This window comes from Hypanus sabinus, chromosome 3, assembly GCF_030144855.1.
Source record: "Hypanus sabinus isolate sHypSab1 chromosome 3, sHypSab1.hap1, whole genome shotgun sequence".
Classification (NCBI taxonomy): domain Eukaryota; kingdom Metazoa; phylum Chordata; class Chondrichthyes; order Myliobatiformes; family Dasyatidae; genus Hypanus; species Hypanus sabinus.
In genome coordinates this window covers 30,673,659-30,693,539 of record NC_082708.1, presented here as the reverse complement: position 1 = coordinate 30,693,539, position 19,881 = coordinate 30,673,659, and the positions used below count along the sequence as shown (strand labels likewise).

At 37.0% G+C, this 19,881-nt stretch overlaps 1 protein-coding gene across 8 annotated transcripts in view; it reads right to left on the bottom strand.

Annotated features, from left to right (window-relative positions):
- Positions 1-19,881, bottom strand: part of LOC132391148 (F-box-like/WD repeat-containing protein TBL1X) — a 349,009-nt gene that overhangs the window by 75,096 nt on the left and 254,032 nt on the right. For 6 of the 8 annotated variants that reach the window (XM_059963975.1, XM_059963972.1, XM_059963973.1 and 3 more), the window contains one exon: positions 453-560. The exons of the other annotated variants lie outside the window; for them this stretch is intronic. In XM_059963975.1, the coding sequence (XP_059819958.1) occupies positions 453-510 (58 nt within the window). In that variant the 5' untranslated portion in view covers positions 511-560. The remainder of the gene's footprint in view (positions 1-452; positions 561-19,881) is intronic. 8 annotated transcript variants of the gene reach the window in all.

Below are 19,881 nucleotides of genomic sequence, written 5' to 3'. Positions count from 1 at the left end.
GATCAGACAAAAGAAAGATCGTGAGCAAATGCTTGTAAAGAAGAAACACTTAAGTGTACCAATTGATTGAGCAGTTCATAAGGAAAGTCTCCAGTACCTATAAATTCTCTTTTGAAACTGTGGACGTGTAAAGTCTGCATAATTTTATGCCAAACTGTGTAGACAAAGCTATTATTGTACAATTCCCACTCACACACAACAGCCACCTGAAAGATGTGAATACTTTCCAGTTCTAAGGGCTTGCCTGCATATGCTTACATTCAGGGACTGAGTAAACTATGGCTTAATTTTCTTACAAATCTGCCAACCATTCTTTAAAAAGCTGAGCTTCTAATATCAAATCACAAACTTTATTACAAACTTGAGGTGTCTGCATGAAAAAAGGATTTACATAAACCAGTTAGTTTACCAGTCTATTGAAAACCATTTGCTGTATACACAAATAGTCTTACCTGATTCTTGGAGATAACGATAAACCAGGAAATTTACTTCGTCACTAGTTATGCTCATCTTAGCCCCACCTCACACTATGAGGTTTACAAGCAAGTGCAATCTATGCCCTGTTGGATAGGAAATCAAAAATTGATAGCTTAGTATTTTTCAGCATGTTTTATGATCATTAATAGCACAGACAAATAAAGACAAGTTTAGCTGTGGAACAACCATAATGCTGGGCCATGAAACAGGTGCTATGTGGTTCAAGTTACTGCATGTTCCAAAAACAAAAAAAAACACATTTCATCATTAGGATTTGCCCTGTTTGGAAACTCCAAAGAGGAGCAAATAGCCCTCTACAATAAATGGTCAGTTGTTCTACCCTGGAACAACTGGACACAATGCAGAAACAAGCCTTGCACATTGATTGTTAATGATGGAATGACTTGCTAAAGCATTTCAAACAATATCAAAGTCAACCACGTAGCTAGGGACTGAAATCGTACATTGGACAGATGAAATGGGGCACTGATTCCATTTTCCTGAAAAAGCAAGTTAGCTTATAATGACAGATTAAAGTCTTATTGATTACTTTCATGGTCCTAACCCTTTCACATTAATATTTGGCATATTATCTTTGAAACATGCACTGCATAACCCCATCTAATGAGCTTCAACCCTGGGAAACTGTTTCTACTTACATGATATTCACATCAGTTATGGACAGCTCTAGCTTTAAAAATTAGGGCAATGTTTGTCAGCAGTATGATAGGTATAAAATGAACAAGCGTTTGCTTGAGATGTTATTAATGCAGTGTAAAATTATACATTTAAGATAGCAAAATTTACAGAACTACAATGAGCACTAAAACTTGAATAATACTTTAGAGAAGGCTTACAAGATACATTTCTATTCTCTGTGAATAGACCTCACAAAGTCAAAACCGTATTTATGTGTACCTTATTAGCAGATTTTAAAATGTTCTTTAAACATGACCTTAAAGAGAGCCTCTTTACACCCACACATAGTCATGAAAAGAAAACAGTGCAACACACTAAAAGACCATTTTATTGGATTCCAGTACTAAAACCAGTGAGAGTTGAAAGTGATATATACTATTCCTACATGCGTGCTTACTCCTTACATAAAATTGATCCTAGATAAGGATTAAACATATCTTGCTTTTGATTCAGACTTTCCATTTCTTCACTAAACATGATCAATGGCAGATCTTTTAAGCTTATTTTGTCCTCAAGACTTCTTCAATAGATATCACACAAACTCAGGAACAAAAGTAGGTTACTCATCTCTTAAACCTGTTCAATAATCCCTAGGTACTCTTGAAAATTTATCATTTCCGGTATTAAAAATTCAAATTGATTTGATATTCATAGACTATTAGAGAAAATGTTAACTCTGAACGCAATAATCCTTTTAATTTCATTCTTAATTAACCTGGGACTACTTTTCTTATTGTTAGTTGTTCTAGATTCTACAAGAGAGGAGATTATTTCTCTCCACACACCTTACCAAACCTCTGTCATTTTTTGATCAATCAATAAAGTTTTGAAGTCAAAGAAATATAAATCAATTTTTTATCCTAATGATTTTAACTCCCAGTACAATTACATAGAACACAGAACAGAACAGCAGAGGAACAGGCCCTTCAGCCCACAATGTGCCAAACCTATTAAATTAGTAATCAAATAGCCAACTAAACTAATCCCTTCTGCCTACACAATGTATATATGTACACATCCTTCCATTTTCCTCTCATTCATATGCCTACCTCAACATCTCTTAAAAGTCCCGAATGTATCTGCCTCAAACACCTCCCCAGGCAGCACATTCCAGATAGCAAGTACTCCGTTTGAAAAATCTTGCCCCCCACATCTCCCTTGGACTTACCCCCCTCTCGCCTTAAAAGCATGCCCTTTGGTATTAGATATTTTAACCCTGGGTAAAAGATACTACCTGTCTACTCTATCTATGCCTCTCATAATCTTAGAAACCTCTATCAGATCTCACTTCAGCCTTTACTGTTCCAGACAAAACATGCCCTCTTTACTTTGGCCAGCATGGTGTTAAAATCTCTGCACCCTCACGACGGTCTCAAACATCCTTCCTATAATGGGGCAAATGTATGCAATATTCCAGATGTGGCCTAATTTGAGTTTTATAAGCTGCAATATAACTTCCTGTTTTTTTAACTCAGTGCCTCGACTAATAAAGGCAAGCATGCCATATGTCTTCATAAGCCACCCTATCAACTTGTGTAGCCACTTTCAGGGAGCTATGAACTTGGACTTCAATATCCCTGTGGTCATCAACTCTGCTAAAGGTTTTGTTGTTAACAATGTACTGGCTCTTTACATTTGACCTACTAAGGTGCAGCACTTCACATTTCGCTGAGTTAAACTCTATCTGTCATTTCTCTGCCTAAATCTGTAACTGATCTAATTCCTAGTGTTTTCTTTGCCAGTTTTCTACACTATTCACACCACCACCAATCTTCACATCATCTTCAAACTTATTAACCCACCCATCTACATTTTCATAGAGGTCATTTATGTACATAACAACCAGCAGAGTCCTCCCAGCACAGATCCCTGAGAAATACCACTGGTAACAGACCTCCAACTAGAATAAGTCCCTTCGACCATTATCCACTGTCTTCTATGACCAAGCCAGTTCTGAATCCAAACGGCCAATTCATCATGGATTCTGGTGAATCTGTGTTGTACAGCGCTGGAATACTAGGTCAATGTTTAAAACTGAACCAGCACACATCTGAGATATTGTTATATTATTACATTTCTTTCCCATGCATTAAGATAATGCGTACTTTAGTTACAATAAACATTTTCCTATTTGTTGACATGGCTTAATCCAAAGCCATTTGCTCACAGAGCTGCTCATCTTTCTCTGCTTCTTAATTTAAATGTTGCCTTGCCTTTAATATATATGTCTCCATATTTTGTCTAATATTAATATATCAATAGATTATCAAAAATATTAAACCTGTATCCTAAATTTACAATGTTACATCATTCAATTTATAAATATAAATATGAATTATGAATTATCCTAATTTAGAAATTATACCAGATAAAAATAGCTTCTTTTCTACAAAGGAAAATAAGTTGCATCTTTCAAGATATGATACTGAACTGACAGAATTAAGTTATGACCAATGATCAATAATTTTCTCCATAATTGATTGCGCCATATTCCATTTCCTATATTGCAACTTTCACCACTTTGTCTACTGCACAGGACTTAAACACAGCTGCCTTGGTCTTGACTTCACACTCCACTAGCTCCCCGTATGATGAATCCTATTTCACTCTTCCATTCCCCTTTCCATTGCACCTTCATATGCAACCACATTCAATGCCCATCCACCCCTTTACTCCATTGCTTTCCATCACAGATTTACACTGCATGGACATATTCCTTAAACTCACAAAGTTCACAAAAGTTAAGACCTATTTATGCAAAGCCCATTTACCAGCACTTAGGCCGTAGCCCTGGGTTGGTTCAAATACTTGGGATATTTGAATTTCTGCATGAGGAACTCTTTGTTCCTCAATACTCTAAATACAGTTTCCAGCTAAAGCAGTTGCCTGTTTTTCAGACTATGGAATGAGTGCTAGAAACTGCAGATGTAAGTGCTAGTAAATGGGATCAATATAAATCAGTGGTTCCACAACTTTTTTGGATTACTGCTCCCTTGGTTCCCAGATGACATCCCTACAGTCTCCCTCTCCCTTTCTGGCCATTACATAAAAACAATAAATAATTTTGATTTACAATGCACAGTGACAGGAAATAGGAACTGCAGTGATAAGTAGTTGCAAAAAATATTCAAATTTATTTAAAACCACAAATAAAATTATTTCTTTGTTTAATTACAGTAAAACAACTTTCATCAAGAATTTTAGAGTATGCATTTGTTGTCCAATGATTCATTATATTTTCACCTTTCAATGAGATAGATGGGCTTGGTGCAGTGATACCAACTTCTCAACATCAGGCTGAATGTCACTCAGGAGTCTCAGATCCCCATATTTAGTACTTTGCAGTCTGTTTCATTGCTTTGGAGAGCATTCTAATTCTACAGAAGTACTGTGGAGAGCATTCTAACTGACTGATATGGAGGGGGCCCTGCACAGGATTGGAAAAAGCTGAAGAAATTTGCAAATTCCATCATGGCGATAGCCTTCCCAGCATTGAAGACACCTTCAAAGGGTGATGCTTCAAGAAGGTACAATGCATCATTAAGGACCCCACCAGATAGAACATGCCTTCTTCTCATTGCTACCATCAAGAAGGTGGAATAGGACCCTGAAGGACTCAACATTTCATGAACAGCTTCTTCTCCATCACCAGCAGATTACTAAGTGAGACAATGAACCCATGAACACTACTTTATTATGTTTTTGCTCGCTTTTTGCAAATCTTAATTTTATACATATATATAAAATATAGGTTCTTTGTTACTATCTATTGCAATGTGCTGCTGTTACAAAACAACAAATTTCACGCCAGTGATACTTAACCTTTGAAAGAGTTGGGTGACTACACTGAAACAGCGCCCACTAAATATGATGTTGGAAAGGCAATAAAGAGCATCTTGCCCTTCTTCCACAGTGTAGGATAGTGTTCAGGGATTTCGTTCTGCAACCAGAAGTTTTGATATGATTTGTTGAACCCTAAGTTCAGCTCAAAGTCAGTTTGTAATGAGATCAGTTCTCCCTCCAACCTTCCTTGTTAATTCCTCTTTACAAGTGTACAGGAACGAATAGGTTACACAATCTGCAGTTTGGATTGAGAGAAGATCCTGAAATCTCTCTGACATGTGTTTATGCAGCTCACCCAGGTCTGCATGGCACTGCTAAAGATCAATATCTGGTATTCCTTCTTTCTCCTCCACGTCAGGCTTGTTCGGAAAATAGAAAAGGTGTGGCACCCAATGGTTAGCTTGGATAGAAATGTGGAGAGGATTAATTTGACAATGATAAGATTGACATAATTTCCGTGCAACTGAAGACTGATTTCATTAAATTTTGCAAACAATTCTGACAAATAAGAATTGTCATGCCTAACATTCTTAAGTTGATTACTGAATGAAGCATTTGATCTTCAAAGTTTCAAAAAGCATAAAAACTTGCTGTGCAAATGCAGAGACAATAAATAATGAGCATGAAATAACAATATAACAGAGTCCTTAAATGAGTATAGCTATCCCCTTTTCTTCAACAGCCTGATGGTTGAGGGATAGTAACTGTTCTTGAACTGGTGGTGTGAGTCCTGAGGCACCTGCATCTTCTACCTGATGGCAGCAGCGAGAAAACAGCATAGCCTGGGTGGCGAGGATCTTTGATGATGGATGCTGCTTTTCTACTGCAACGTTTCATGTAGATGTGCTCAATGGTTGGAAGGGCTTTACTTGTGATGTACCAGTAGGGATCCTTAAGTTTTTGTAGGATTTTCTACTCCATTCGTATTTGTTTCAGTCCCTTTGCAAATAATGACACTTGAACCATGCTTTCATCCTTTATGACGTGAACATAGCCAAGAAACAAAGACTTGTGCCTGGCAAAGTTGATTCATCTAACTGCAGAGCAATCCCATTGTCGTGATGGTGCACAAGGTGTTCTCCACATTTTCAGACATTTCATCTATTCATCTTTAAACCTGAATTGTTGCTGAGTGAAATCCTTCTAATTATATGGTCTGGTGACTTACATAAAACCATACTCAGAGCTTCCCTTGCTGCAGGCAGAATTAGTTCTTCTCCAATTGTATGGGGTTTTCCAGACTTAGCCATGAGCAAGGAAATACTGTATGAAGAAAATAAACCATCACTATTTTGGTGTGAAATGCTGGCAAACATGTTTTGAAGTGTTTTCAGTCTCTGGAAATATCAATGAAGTGACTGAACCTAAGTTCTTGATTGCTTTGTCTTCAACTGTTCAAAGAGCCTGGGTCATTTCATTGCCTCATTTGAAGAAAATTTTTTCACATGACAGACACATTGGCTGCTCTTGATTGCTTGGTACTGGTATAAATCTATATTACAGATACACCACATGATACAGTCTACACTTCCTTTCCATTTGGTCTGCTTCTGCCAGTTTTGTTATGGAATAATTACCATGGTCAATCACCTATTGTTTAAGTCAAACCTCATGCTTTATGATCAACATAAGGGAAAATTTTTACATCATCATAGCTCAGACAAAACCTGACTCTTTGCCTGAGCGTGCACAAAGTAAGGCAGCGATATCTCAGTTGGCCTGTGGACTAGAAAATGCAGTCATTTCTAAAGACCATTCAAAAGGGCAGCTTCTGAACTTTACCCCAATGAATGCCATACCCTAATTCACAGGAATTGTGTCACTGCATGATTAGAGTACAGGAACCATACTAGCTAATAAAGTACCATAATAGTGAACATCAATAACTTGCAGGCTGGGCCTGGAAATAACACGATTTATTCAGTCCAGATTTCTTCTGATATGCCAAATATAGAACTGTCACATTAGTTTTCAACAACTATAATGCACTTTGAACAAAGTCTAAGAGAATGATGGGTTAGCAAGGGATGAGGGGATTAACTGATCATTGTAATCAATTATGAGGCACTAAGGATCAAGTGCTTACAATAAGTTTTTCATTTCTTAAATTAAGCCCGTAATTCCTCAGCCCCCCATACATCCCCTTTTATCTTTATCACCCCTTTAGAAACTCCCACCGTCTATAGGGAGGCAATATAGGTCACTTTGAGAACCACTGGCAGAGACAGATACTTGATGAATGGCATGGACTTGGTGAGCCAAAGGGCCTGCTTTGGTACTGTGTGATTTATTTGTATGCTTCATGTGGTCTCCTTCACAGAGACTGATAGCCGCTCTCTGGAAAAATCGTTCTCCATTGTTATCTTTGAGACTATACTATACAACTCATTACATCTTCTTCCAATTATCAACATCACTGCCTTGTGTGTACAAAAGGAATAATTTCTGTTAATCAGCAATTGACAATGTATGCATTTCACCTTTACAGTATGGGTTTTCTTCTGAAAGAGATAAACATTCACATTCTCTTTTTTATACTTCCAATAGAGCCATCCTCTGCTATTCACTGATACCCTTTCTACCCTCTTTCACCTTGCTTTATCATCAATTTTGTTATTTAGTCTCTCAGATTATTTTACCTTAATACACACCTTCCTTTGATGGCTCTTTTTCTTCTAAATCCTTAATTATTTTATAGAACCATGGAATCACAGATCTGTAATTTTCATCTGTAATTTTCATCTAGTTTATCTATAATTTTCCCAATGCTTATGAAAGGCTATCAATATTACTCTTCACAGATACTACCCAACTTTCAAGGTAATTCCAGAATTTTCAGTTCTAGAGAGACTAACAATTTCCTGCGAGGAAATGCAAAGGTTTAAGCCAGACAAAAAGACACTTGTTTTTATAGAATGGGCTGCAGAGCTTTGCAAATACCTATAAGAGCGATGACTAAAGCAGACATCATGGTAACAATGAAGAACAGGTTAGAAAGATTTGTTATTGAAGAAAATAAAGAAACAAAAGGAATAGTGATGGCAGCAGGGATTATGAGCCCAAGTGTAGGACACAAACATGAAACTGTAATGGATGGCATATTTCCATGTTAACATCACATCATGCAAACCCCTTAGGGCACAAGCATCCTTTCTGCACAACCATTTTTGCTAAACTATTTTACCCCAGTGTGTGGCCTTGGACTGCAGTTTAGAACAACTGAGCGCATATTAGATTGGTGGAGGGTGAGATACTACAATAAGATCCCATGTACCTGTGCATATCTGATGATCAAAATGAACACCTTTTAAAGAAAAGTATGCTATCCTAGTGCCTTGACAAAATAAATCTCCATCAACTGTTACCTGACTGTTTATGGAATGATATTGGCATTGAATTGTTCCAGTGATTTGCCCATTAAAGAGCAAAGCTCAAAGTTCAAAATAAATTTGTAAATCAATGTACATACAGTACTGTGCAAAAGCCTTAGGCGCGCGCGCGCACACACACACATTTTATATATATATATATATATAAATTCATTTTCTTGGGGCAATCACAGTAAACACATTAGAATCTATGATGGACTCTGGGGGTCTCTGGGGGTGATAATAATTCAAATCCGTGTCATTATCAGACACTACTGCCATCCAGCATCCTTTCATAGCCCTCAAAATCATTCTGCAAATCTGCATTGCTAAAGTCAGGAGGTAGGAGGTAGGAGGCAGGAATAGCCGACCATGTTAAGCTCAATTATTTGCATTTTATGCTAAGTGTTAAATATGCTGACAGAATTATGTTTGTGAAATTGTTAACACAGATTAACCTGAAATTATGGTAAGTAATGTATGAAACAGTTAGGAATTGCAAAACATTCAAGTAGATTCAATATTTTGTGGCTGGTAAACTTAACTAATGCTGAGTTACATAACTGCACGGTGGCTTCTGATAGCTAGATAAACAGAATTAATCTTCAACAGTTTAAATCAATATGATTCTTGCTTTCTTGGCCTGGTTCAATCAATGGTATTCAGGTAAGTGCACAAAACCACTGGTCAACAACTAGATGAATGCACAAGCAGTTTAATCAGCTGTTTATAATACAAATGAGGTGCAAAATTCAGCAAGTATTGTATGAAATCAATTTTCCATCAACACTCCTAGCACAGCTGAAATATAGCTCTATAAGCATCTATAAGCTCTTTCGATAATCCAGTAATGTACCTGGAGAATAAGATTACCTTCTTATGATCTTTGATCAATAGGAAAGACATGTGTTTACAATGTGTTTAATTATAATCATCCACAATGTCACCAGTGTGAATCTAGTTTCAGTTCCTGACACAGCGGAAAGTATAGAAACCTCATTACAGAACTTAAAAATTTGGAAAAGATGACTGTCGCAAACACTACCTTGTCATGGTGATTTTAAAATGGGTGAAATATAACTGGGTCAAAAGACTTTTTCCAAATTACTAGGTAACAAAGTATATATGTAGCTGTTAATTATGTTGCACTAGGAATTCCACCAACATATGTTGAGTTAAAATCTGCAATTTTTGTAAAAGGCTGTATACACAAACCTATTTCATCTCATCTGGACGGCTTTTTACAACAGTACTTATACTAGTGATAATAAGGGTAGAAATTTTACTTAAAACATATTCATTTCTTGCAGCACTGCATATCGGTAAAACAAGTCAAAAGTTAGTTTCTTTCTGTATCAATGACAATGGTACACTAGCAAGGACAGGAGTGCCTCCAGGAAACAGCAGGCAGGTATAAAGCAAGAGTGCTACAGAAAGAAAATAGAGAACCTCAACAATCCCTTTATGGGCAGCACATCAATTGGAAAAATGAAATAACCACACACACTTCAGATGAGGCTGAGATAGGTCAGTGGTTTTGCAAGGACAATATTTTACAATTGCCTACATGTACTTAATTTCGCTTTTTGGATTATTGGTCACACTATCAGGATGACAGAATCTGAAGCACCATATGTTGGTTCTTTTTATTGGATGATGAGGCTTTAGTAGTGCCCTCAAAATGATTAGATGGGTTCCTTAGCCTAACTTTCCTCGTGTTTTTTTTTCTTGAAGAGCAGTTTCAGTTGAATCTGCAATTGGAATAGATATTTTTTAATGTAGTGTTCAAATGCCATTTTAATCATCAAAAGTCCAGCAAAGAATTAGAATCAGAGTCAGGTTTAATATCACTGGCAACGTGAAATTTGCTGTTTTGCTGCAGGAGTACATTGCAATACATAATAAGAATAATAATAAAAAACTATGTAACAATAAGTATATATAAAAATTTAATAAGTAATGCAAAGAGAGAGCAAAAGATTTTTGTTTAAATGAGATAGCGTTTGTGAGTTCATTGTTCATTTAGAAATCTGTTGGAAGAGGGGAAGAATCAGTTTCTGAAATTTTGAGTGTGTGCCTTCAGGTTTCTGTACCTCTTCCTTGATTATAGCAATGAGAAGAGGGCTGTCCTAGGTAATGGGGATCCTTAATGATGGATGCCCTGTTTAAAATATTTCAACAAAATTCCTGTAATAACAAAAAATGGCTTTGTGTTTGTCTTCGCAGCATTACACAACTCAGCAACAAATTTGTATTCTAAAAAATCACAGTTCAAGTAAGTCCATTGAATCTAAAACTGGTTATACCAGTTTGTCTTTTTCCTGATTGAATACATTAATAGATGTGAATGCTGAATGGTCTGTCTAGTGCAGGGGTGTCAAACTCAAATACACAGTGGGCCAAAATTTAAAAATCTGTACAAGTCGAGGGCCGGACTGGTTCAGCGTTTATTGCAAAACTTATTGAAATGAATTTATTACACATATTAACCTGGAACTAACAAAGCTTAGGTTATTGCCTACAAAAACAACATCGAACATTAAATAAATAAAAAATCAGTTGCATTTATTTCTTATGGCTTTATCTGCAGCTTTTCCGGAGTAATTTCTAATGAAAACATTTTTCCACAGGCCAACACTCTGTGACTCACACTAGTCTAAGGTAGATACTTGGCATCTCATCTTGGATGCAAGTTCATCAATGTTTGGAGTCAGGCTCTGAGCTGAGGAAATCCTCAGAATTGAGTGAAGGTGTTCATCAGAAAGACGACTCCTGTGTGATGTTTATCTTCATCAAAGAGAACAGTTGTTCACACAGATATGTGCTGCCAAACATAGAGAGCATTTGAGCAGCTTGGGTACGCAGCTGAGGCATTGTGTCAGGAATGAAACGTAGAAACTGTGTAGCGTCCACCAAGTCATACTTTGCCTTGAGTGTGTCATTACATTGGAGTTCAATCAGCTCCATTTGTATGTTGGTTGGTGCGCTTTCCACGTCAGCTGCAAATGGATTACTGAGCAGTTCAAACCTGCCTTTTTGGGCTTCAAAGTCGGCAAATCGCCGTGTGAAGTCGGCACCAAGTATGCTAAGTTTTTCAGCAAACTTTGCACGTGGGAACACTGCGGTAGAAACCTGCTCTTTCATAGTTTGGCAACACGGAAAATGGCTCAAGTTTTCTTGCTGCATCTGCGTCTCCCACAGGCGCAGCTTGGTTTTAAAAGCCCTCACTGCAGCGTACATGTCTGTGATCACATGACCCTGCCCCTGAAGCTGCAGGTTAAGCGCATTGAGATGGCTCGTGATGTCACACAGAAACGCCATTTCACAAAGCAACTTTTTATCCCGGAGCTCTGTTGTGTCTTTCCCTTTGCTTTCCATGAACTGACAGATCTCCTCACGCAACTCGAAACATCTTTTCAGCACTTTTCCTTGGCTTAACCATCGCACCTCTGTGTGATAGGGCAAATCATTATATTCTGAACCCAACTCCTCCAGAAACAACTTGAACTCGCGGTGATTTAAACCTTTGGCTCTTATGAAGTTAACTGCTCGTGTTATGGTGCTCATTATATGTTCCATTTTCAAGGCTTTGCCACACAACGATTCCTGGTGTATGATGCAGTGATAAGCTGTCAGCTCACCTGCGCCGTTTTCCTCCCGCATCTTCTTCCAGATCCTGCCCACCAATCCACTCTTTTGACCGCATATCGCGGGCTTCTGTTTCTTGTCCAGATGCTTGTATTTGTCGTGGTGTTTCATTTCATAGTGTCGTCTTACGTTATGTTCTTTAATTACAGCCACACTGTCTCCGCACACAAGACAAACAGGTTTGCCCTTTATATCTGCGAACATATACTCTGCCTCCCACCTGCCTTGAAAACCCCTGTTTTCAAAGTCCACCTTTCGTTCAGCCATTTTTGGGGTGAGGGATAGCTGAAAGTTGACCACACGTGACTAACACCATAAGGATGCTGATGAGAGCGTAAGGCAAGCGCGAGCAATGCACTGGCAGTGCATTGTGGGATTTGTAGTATTAGTGGTGCATGCAATATACCGGCGGGCCAGCTCTAATAGAAAAAAAATTTATTCATTAATGATATTCAGGAAATAAACCAGGGAAACCGAATAAACACTAAAAACCCTGAAAACCTGGTACCTGAATAAACTCAGCATTAGCCATATCATACGCCATAGGCGCTTCGATTACTGGGGCCAGCTTTAATAGTAATTAGATATTATCTCGCGGGCCAAAGATAATTCCACCGCGGGCCGGATTTGGCCTGCGGGCCTTGAGTTTGACATATATGGTCTAGTCGTGCATTCAATAAGCTGATCAGATCAGCAAGCTTGCAACTGAAAGAACAATGTGGTGTGGTTCCAAGTGGAAATCAGGAGAAGCAAAGGTTGATGTTTTTCAAGACATGATTCATAAATACTGTATACACAAAGGACAATTACGACCCCACAGTCACATTAATGCTCTATTGAGTGGAGCACTTGTTGCAGCCAAAGATAATTTAAAACAGTCATAGTAGAAGTCGCAGCATAAATAAACGTAGTGGTAAAACTAAGCTTTCTGGGATCAGAAAGAAGAGAATGCTCTGACAAAAAAAAATTGGTCTTTGATATTTTTCCATTAGCTATTTTGCTAAATTATGCAACATAGCAAAAAAAAGACATACATTGAGGTTTCTACATTTATAAATGTCTCAATTGTGTAACAATGTTCTTTGTAATGCTGCAATGTACACAAATCTTTGTTAATGGATACACTGATCCATTAATGATGCAGAGAACCAGCCTTTTGCCAGTTGCATTAAAATATGGTGTTTATCTCAAGAGCACATTGAAGGAAAATTATCCTTTAAGGTGATCACTATAAGCTCATTTCACAAACTTCTGATAAAATAGTTTGAGCTGAAGATTAGAGAAAATTCTTCTTAATTGTACTCACCTAGATTAATCTAATAGAGTAAACATGCATCAGCTATACATACACATAAAGTAAAATAAATTAAATCTCAGAACAGCTTACAAGCTCATAAAGGTCAATAAACTGGTTCGGATGAGGGAGCTGGAACTGTATGTGCAAACATGTTTGATACTATATCTTACAATTTTATAAGCCGCATTTCAAGTTTGTATCTTCATTCCTTCTTCATTTAAGCTTGAGGAGAAAATAAAATTCTTTGCAAACCAAGAGGCCATTCAGTCCATCATATTTGGCAGTCATCAAGCTTGCCTATTTTATTCCTTCTCTTTCCCCACAGTTCTGGTGACCCCTATCCTACCTCCACTCTCTTCCCCCAACCCTGACCATTAAGTTGTCATTCAATTCCTTTTAAGCTTTGATTAACTCCAATTTCATCATCTTCACAAAGAGTAAGTTCTGGATCATGAGTATTCTCCATATTTATAAAAAATGTTTTCCTCACATCTTTCTGATCACCTTTGCTGATAACTTCAAATGCACTCATCCTTAACTATTCACAGTACATGATTACTCTCCCTATTTGCCCTATATAAACCTGTCATGATCTTGCATATCTGTACTACTCCATGAACTTCCCAGCTTCTCCATTCCAACTATATACAGAAACCAGCTGAACCATTCCAATAAATTTTTGTTTTCACACCCTTTCTTCAACGAAGTGACCACCAATACTTTAATTGTAAACTGACCACTGATTTATGCAGGTTTAACTTAAGTCTCCCTGATTTTGTATACTACATTTATGAATATAAGGATCTTATAAGGCTTTATTAACCAACCATTCAAAATGCTCTATATAAATACCCAAATATTGCACACCATATAAAATTGCATCATTTAAGCTATTAATCCTTTCTTGCTACTTCTGCCAAAACTTGTACCACACTTCACTATAATAAACTTCATTTACTACCTGTTTGCTCATTGTGCTATCCTATCAATATCTTTACAATCTACTACTGTTCCCTTGGTGCTCATCACATTTTGTATCTTAATTTAACTTACAAATTAGGAATTTAACTTACAAAATTTGCTAATTTACCAATATCTAAATTAATTAAAGAAATCACAAATAGCAATGGAAACAACATTGATCACTGGAAGAGAAAAACAGTATCCACCATTAATACCTGTTTTGTTTTCTTAAAGCAAATTTCCTGCCTTTAATGTTACTGATCTTTCAATTCCTCAATTTTACTAATTTACCTTTTAGATTGGGCTTAATTAAACACCTGCCAAAAATCCTTATGAACAATACCTATCATATTCCCTTCAACAACATACTGTTATTTCATCAAAACTTCAAGCAAGTTATACATAATTTGCTTTTATCAAACCCACACTGATTCTTTTATTAATCCAAACTTTTCCTCTAATTATTATTTCTTAAAGTTTCTCAACATTGAAGATTTAAACTGACTGGCAGTATCTAACATTGACTTAGTGTAATTTTTTGCAACAAAGGACATTTTGCATTTCCCAGTGCACAGGTATTTCCTCGGCATCTAGGGATAACTCAAAGATTATGGTAAATCCTTCTTCAATCTCCACTCATATTTCACATGGCAACCTAGAGCACCCCAATTAGATGAAGCATAAACAACTTAAGTTCAAATTTATTATCGTCTGACTCTGTGTGTGTGTATACGTGTACACACACACACACACACACACACACACCGCCCCCCCCCCCAAATGAAACAATATTCCTCTGGATCATGGTGCATCCACAAAACATATAGCACACACAACATACAAAAAAAACCCACAAATAAGATCATAAAATATAATACAAAATGCCTATATTATGCAACACAGGTAAACAGTAAACAGTTTGCTATCCTAGTGATGAGACCACAGTGGTGGCAGTGTACTGATTAATCTCACAGCGTGACGGAATAAGCTGTTACCCAGTCTGGCAATCCTAGACCTGATGCTCCTGTACCTCCTTCCTGATGGTAGTGGGTCAAAGAGAACTTATCACCACACTTTTAATTTTCATCCTCTTACCAGTTACTGAGATTTAGGCAGTATTCTTTTCACCTTATTTAATATTCCTCAGTGCAAAAGTTATCTTCTGAATTCTAAATCACCACACCTGCTCCTTTCACTACATGCTTATGAATTATAACCCTATACCTCATAAAGTTGACCAATATTTTAAAATTTATCTTTATTTGCTTATGATGTATGATAGGTAATTAATACAGCACTTCCAATTAAAATTATTTGAGCAGCTATTGTGAAAATGGAGAGGACAGGTAATCTGTTGCTTTCATTATCAAATTTAAACTACGTGTTACTTTAATTGATTGTAAATTGGGAAAGCCACAGATTGTGAAAGGTATTGTGGTGTATCAAACTGGATTGGTCATGAACCCAAACTCTGCCTGTGATAGCAGCCTCCTTGCACCAACTTGATAGGTATATGAATGGGTAACTGAGATGATACTCTGTCATTGACAATCCTAACACAAAATGGGACAGGTTCAGTACCGATCACCTGGTCTCAAGGAGTAGATCTTGAGGCCACTTATTTAAAACACCCTGATAACTTATGGACAGTTCGTTCTTGTCAAAGCTTGAAATGTTTAGAGACAAGTGAAAGCAGGTTAAATAATCTTTTAAAAATTTTGGTAAGAACTGATTAAAAATAAACAAAATTAATTATAAAGGCTTAGAATATTGGAATAAGACAAAAAAAAAACAACTAAACCACTTTTACAACTATACTTTATTTCTTAATGAAGGCTAATAGCATTGTATTACTTGTACTGGTCATGGGAGGTCAGATGCAAAGTGCATCCAGCTCCACAGCTAAGAACGTTAATACTCTGCTGCCAAGTCAAGTTGATCAGCAGGGAGAGGGAGATGGGTGGGGGAGAGAGGAGTTGAAATGGAAGAACAAGAGGGGAGAGACCAAATGGGAGCATGAGGGAAAGAGAGGGAGGGAAAGGGAGGGAGAGAAGGAGATCAGACATGCTGGTATCTGATTACTAGCTTTTTTCTGACTGAGAGATATATAGAAATCAGAAGCATTCTGACATGTGATTCTGCCAGTACTCTTTATGGAATGATCAACCAGAGGTATGTAAATGTCTTATCTCTAATGCTGAATATATGCAGAAAATTATTTAAGGTCATACATAAATGCACACTTGTTTTGTTATTATAGCTGTTCCCTGTTGAACTTCAACTTGCCCAATATGCCATTAAAATTAGGCAATTTCTCTAAAGTAGGCAAGATTCCAGCTTGATTTAGATAAAATATGGTAAATAGTTCATTCTCTGCAAAATAATTTTATTAATGCAATGTTTAATTTTATTCTGGTACTTGTCCTACCATGACACTAATCTGAAACAATTAAAACTGCTTTAGAATGCATATGGAAAAATATCTCAAAAGTTATATGTCAAATAGAATTGTTGGAAGTGATTAAGACAACAGCAGCCAGAGGAACTAATATTAATGGATTTTTCTGACACTATACAAGATCATATCAGAGTTCATATGCAGTACTTTCATAAAAAGATATATGTTATTGTAACTTGGATAAATTGTTGCTGGAAAAATGAACAGCAAAACTCTTTAGTGGATGGGAAAGGTAAAGGGATGGAGAATAAAGAATCTGATAGGAGATGAGTGTGGACCATGACCAAAATGATTGCTGCCAACAAGAAATACCAATGCTAGATTATGTGAGAATATTTGTAGTTGACTAGCCAACCTAGCTGAAGCAAGAATTTAAGTTGGCATCTTAATCTTAATGCTTTTAGCTCTCTTACTTCAAAGGAAAACAAAGTACAAATCATTGCTGACTGATTCTTGATATCAATATACTGTATATTCAAACTAAACATTGCTCTGATTAGATTTGTAGGCCATAACGGTAAACAAGTTCATAATGTAAACTTACTTCAGTTAATTTAAAATCTTTTACTTAATTCCAGAAAAAAAACTTAGCTTTATAATTTTATCAAAAATAACTTTCATTTTACTATAAAATAGACATTTGATTGCTGGTTAAGAATTCATATATGTTTGTTGACCATCATTAGTCAAGGGGAGTATTGTGTTATGATTTGATTGCCTCATTATAGGAAGAATATGCAAGCTTCAGAAAGAGTGCGGAGGAGATTTATCGGGATGCTGCTGCATTACAGAACATTTGTATTGTACTTGTATTTATTTTATTTCTTACATCCAAGGGATTAAAATCTTTATGTTGCATTTCCATTGCAATGTATAAGCAATAAAGAGGGGAAATGTGTGAGGATATTGCCCAAACCTCTTGTAAGAGGAGTGCAGAAAAATGCAGAGAAAAGAGCATAAAAACTACAATGCCAATTCAAAGCGCACAACATGGCTGCCATACCTGGCACCATCTTCTCTTTTAAGGAAAGGTTGAGCATGCTAGGGCATTTCTCCTTGCAGCAAAAGAATCAGAATCAGGTTTAATATTACTGGTATATGCTGTGAAGTTTAGTCGCAGTAGTACAATGCAATACATAATAATAAAAAAGCTGTAAATTACAATAAGTTACATATTAAAAAATAAATTAATAAAAAGCTGTTCCTACAATATTGAGTGTGAATCTTTAGGCTCCTATAGCTCCTTCTTGATGGTACCAATGAGAGATATGTCCTGGGTGATAGGGTCCTTAATGATAGATACTGCCTTTTGAAGGTGTCTTCGATGCTGGGGAGACTAACACCCATGATGGAGCTGGTTAAGTTTACAATTTTCTGCAGCTTTTTCCAATCATGTGCAATGGCCCTTCCATACCAGACAGTAATTCAACCCACAGTTGCCCCTTCAGAGATAGATTTTCAGAGATGTTGAGACCCAGAAACTTGGCACTACTCACACTCTCTATTTCTGATCCCTCAATGAGAACCAGTGTGTGTTCCCCCAACATCCAGTTCCTTAGTCTTATTGACACTGGGCGCAAAGTTGTTGTTCCAAAAGCATTCAACCTGCTGATCTATCTCACTCCTGTACGTCTCCTCATTAGCATCTGAAATTCTGCCAACAATAATTGTGTCATCAACAAATTTATAGATGATGTTTGAGCTGTCATGGATGGTGGTAGATGCAGATACATGAGGGAGATTTAAGAGACTCTTAGATAGGCACATGCATGAAGGTAACATGGAGGGCCATGTAGGAGAAAAGCATTAGTTTGATCTTGGAGTAGGTTAAAAGGCTGGCACAACATCATGGACAGCAGAGCCTGCACAAACCAAGAACATGGTAGAAAACTCTTCCCTTTTCCCCCAGCACAATTTACTGAAGCTGAATCACCTTGGAACATCAATTAGGTGAATGTTACTTTTCTTGTAATTTTGAGATGTTCTTCAAAAACTTACATTAACAATGGTTAAGAAAAGTTAATACTTTTAATGCATAAAAACAGAAGTATATTAACAGACAGATTGTCACCTGAAGACTCACACCCAATGTTTCAGAAACAGCTTCTTTACCTCTGCCATCAGATTTCTCAACAGTCCATGATCCCATGAATACTATCTCACTAGTCTGCTTTTGCATGATTTATTTAATTTTATTATACCTTAAGAGTAATTGCACTGTGCTACTGCCATAAAACAAAATTCATGACTAATGTCGGTGACATAGAAACATGCTTCTGATTCAAGAAATGACTGTAAACTATCTAAAAACACTGGAGACAATAAATGTATTGCAAAATAATAGAGTAAAAAACATAACAGAGTAAATCAAAGTGTTTCGCAAAGAAGGCAACAAAAATTTTTGAAGCGTCTGGAATAATTTCAAATGGCAGCTAAATCCATTGCAAAGGCTGCGGGAGAAATGTTGAATTAACAACCAGAAACGTGGGATAAGGTCCAAGTGCAGGGATGCAGGCTGATGAAACAACCAATTATCTAGTCCTTTCCTTGAACAGTTGCTGAATTGTAGTTGTGCAGCATGAAGTGCTGTGAGTGTCCTTTGGGTCAATGTTATGGAGTATTGCAAAGATCAGTCAGCATAACAGGAAATGTTCAAAAAAAGTAATCAACTTTTATTACAAAACAGACAACTAGCAAAAGTCATTCCTACTTGTCCTTGATTAAGTGGTGGTGATCACCTACTTAAACTGCTGCAGCCCTTCATTTAGAAGGAATTCTGGGATTTAGACCTGATTTAGATGACGAAGAAAGAGCAGTGATTATATTCCCAACTCACAACTGCTTGTTATTTGAAGAAGAAGATGGAAGTGCAGTGTGCTCATGCATCTGAAACCCTTGTCCTTTTTGGTGATGGGGATTATGGGTTTTGGAAAATAACAGTGACACTTTTCAGTTGACAGCCACTATGTACTGCTGTTAAAGGGATTGAATATTTAAGGTGGCTGATGGTGCACCATCAAGCAACTGTTTGAACTGCATCAGATCAAGATCAAGCTGCACACATCCAAAGAAGTGATAATCCAGCATCCTTAACACCTTGTTGGTGCCAGACTGGTAGATTTTTTAAA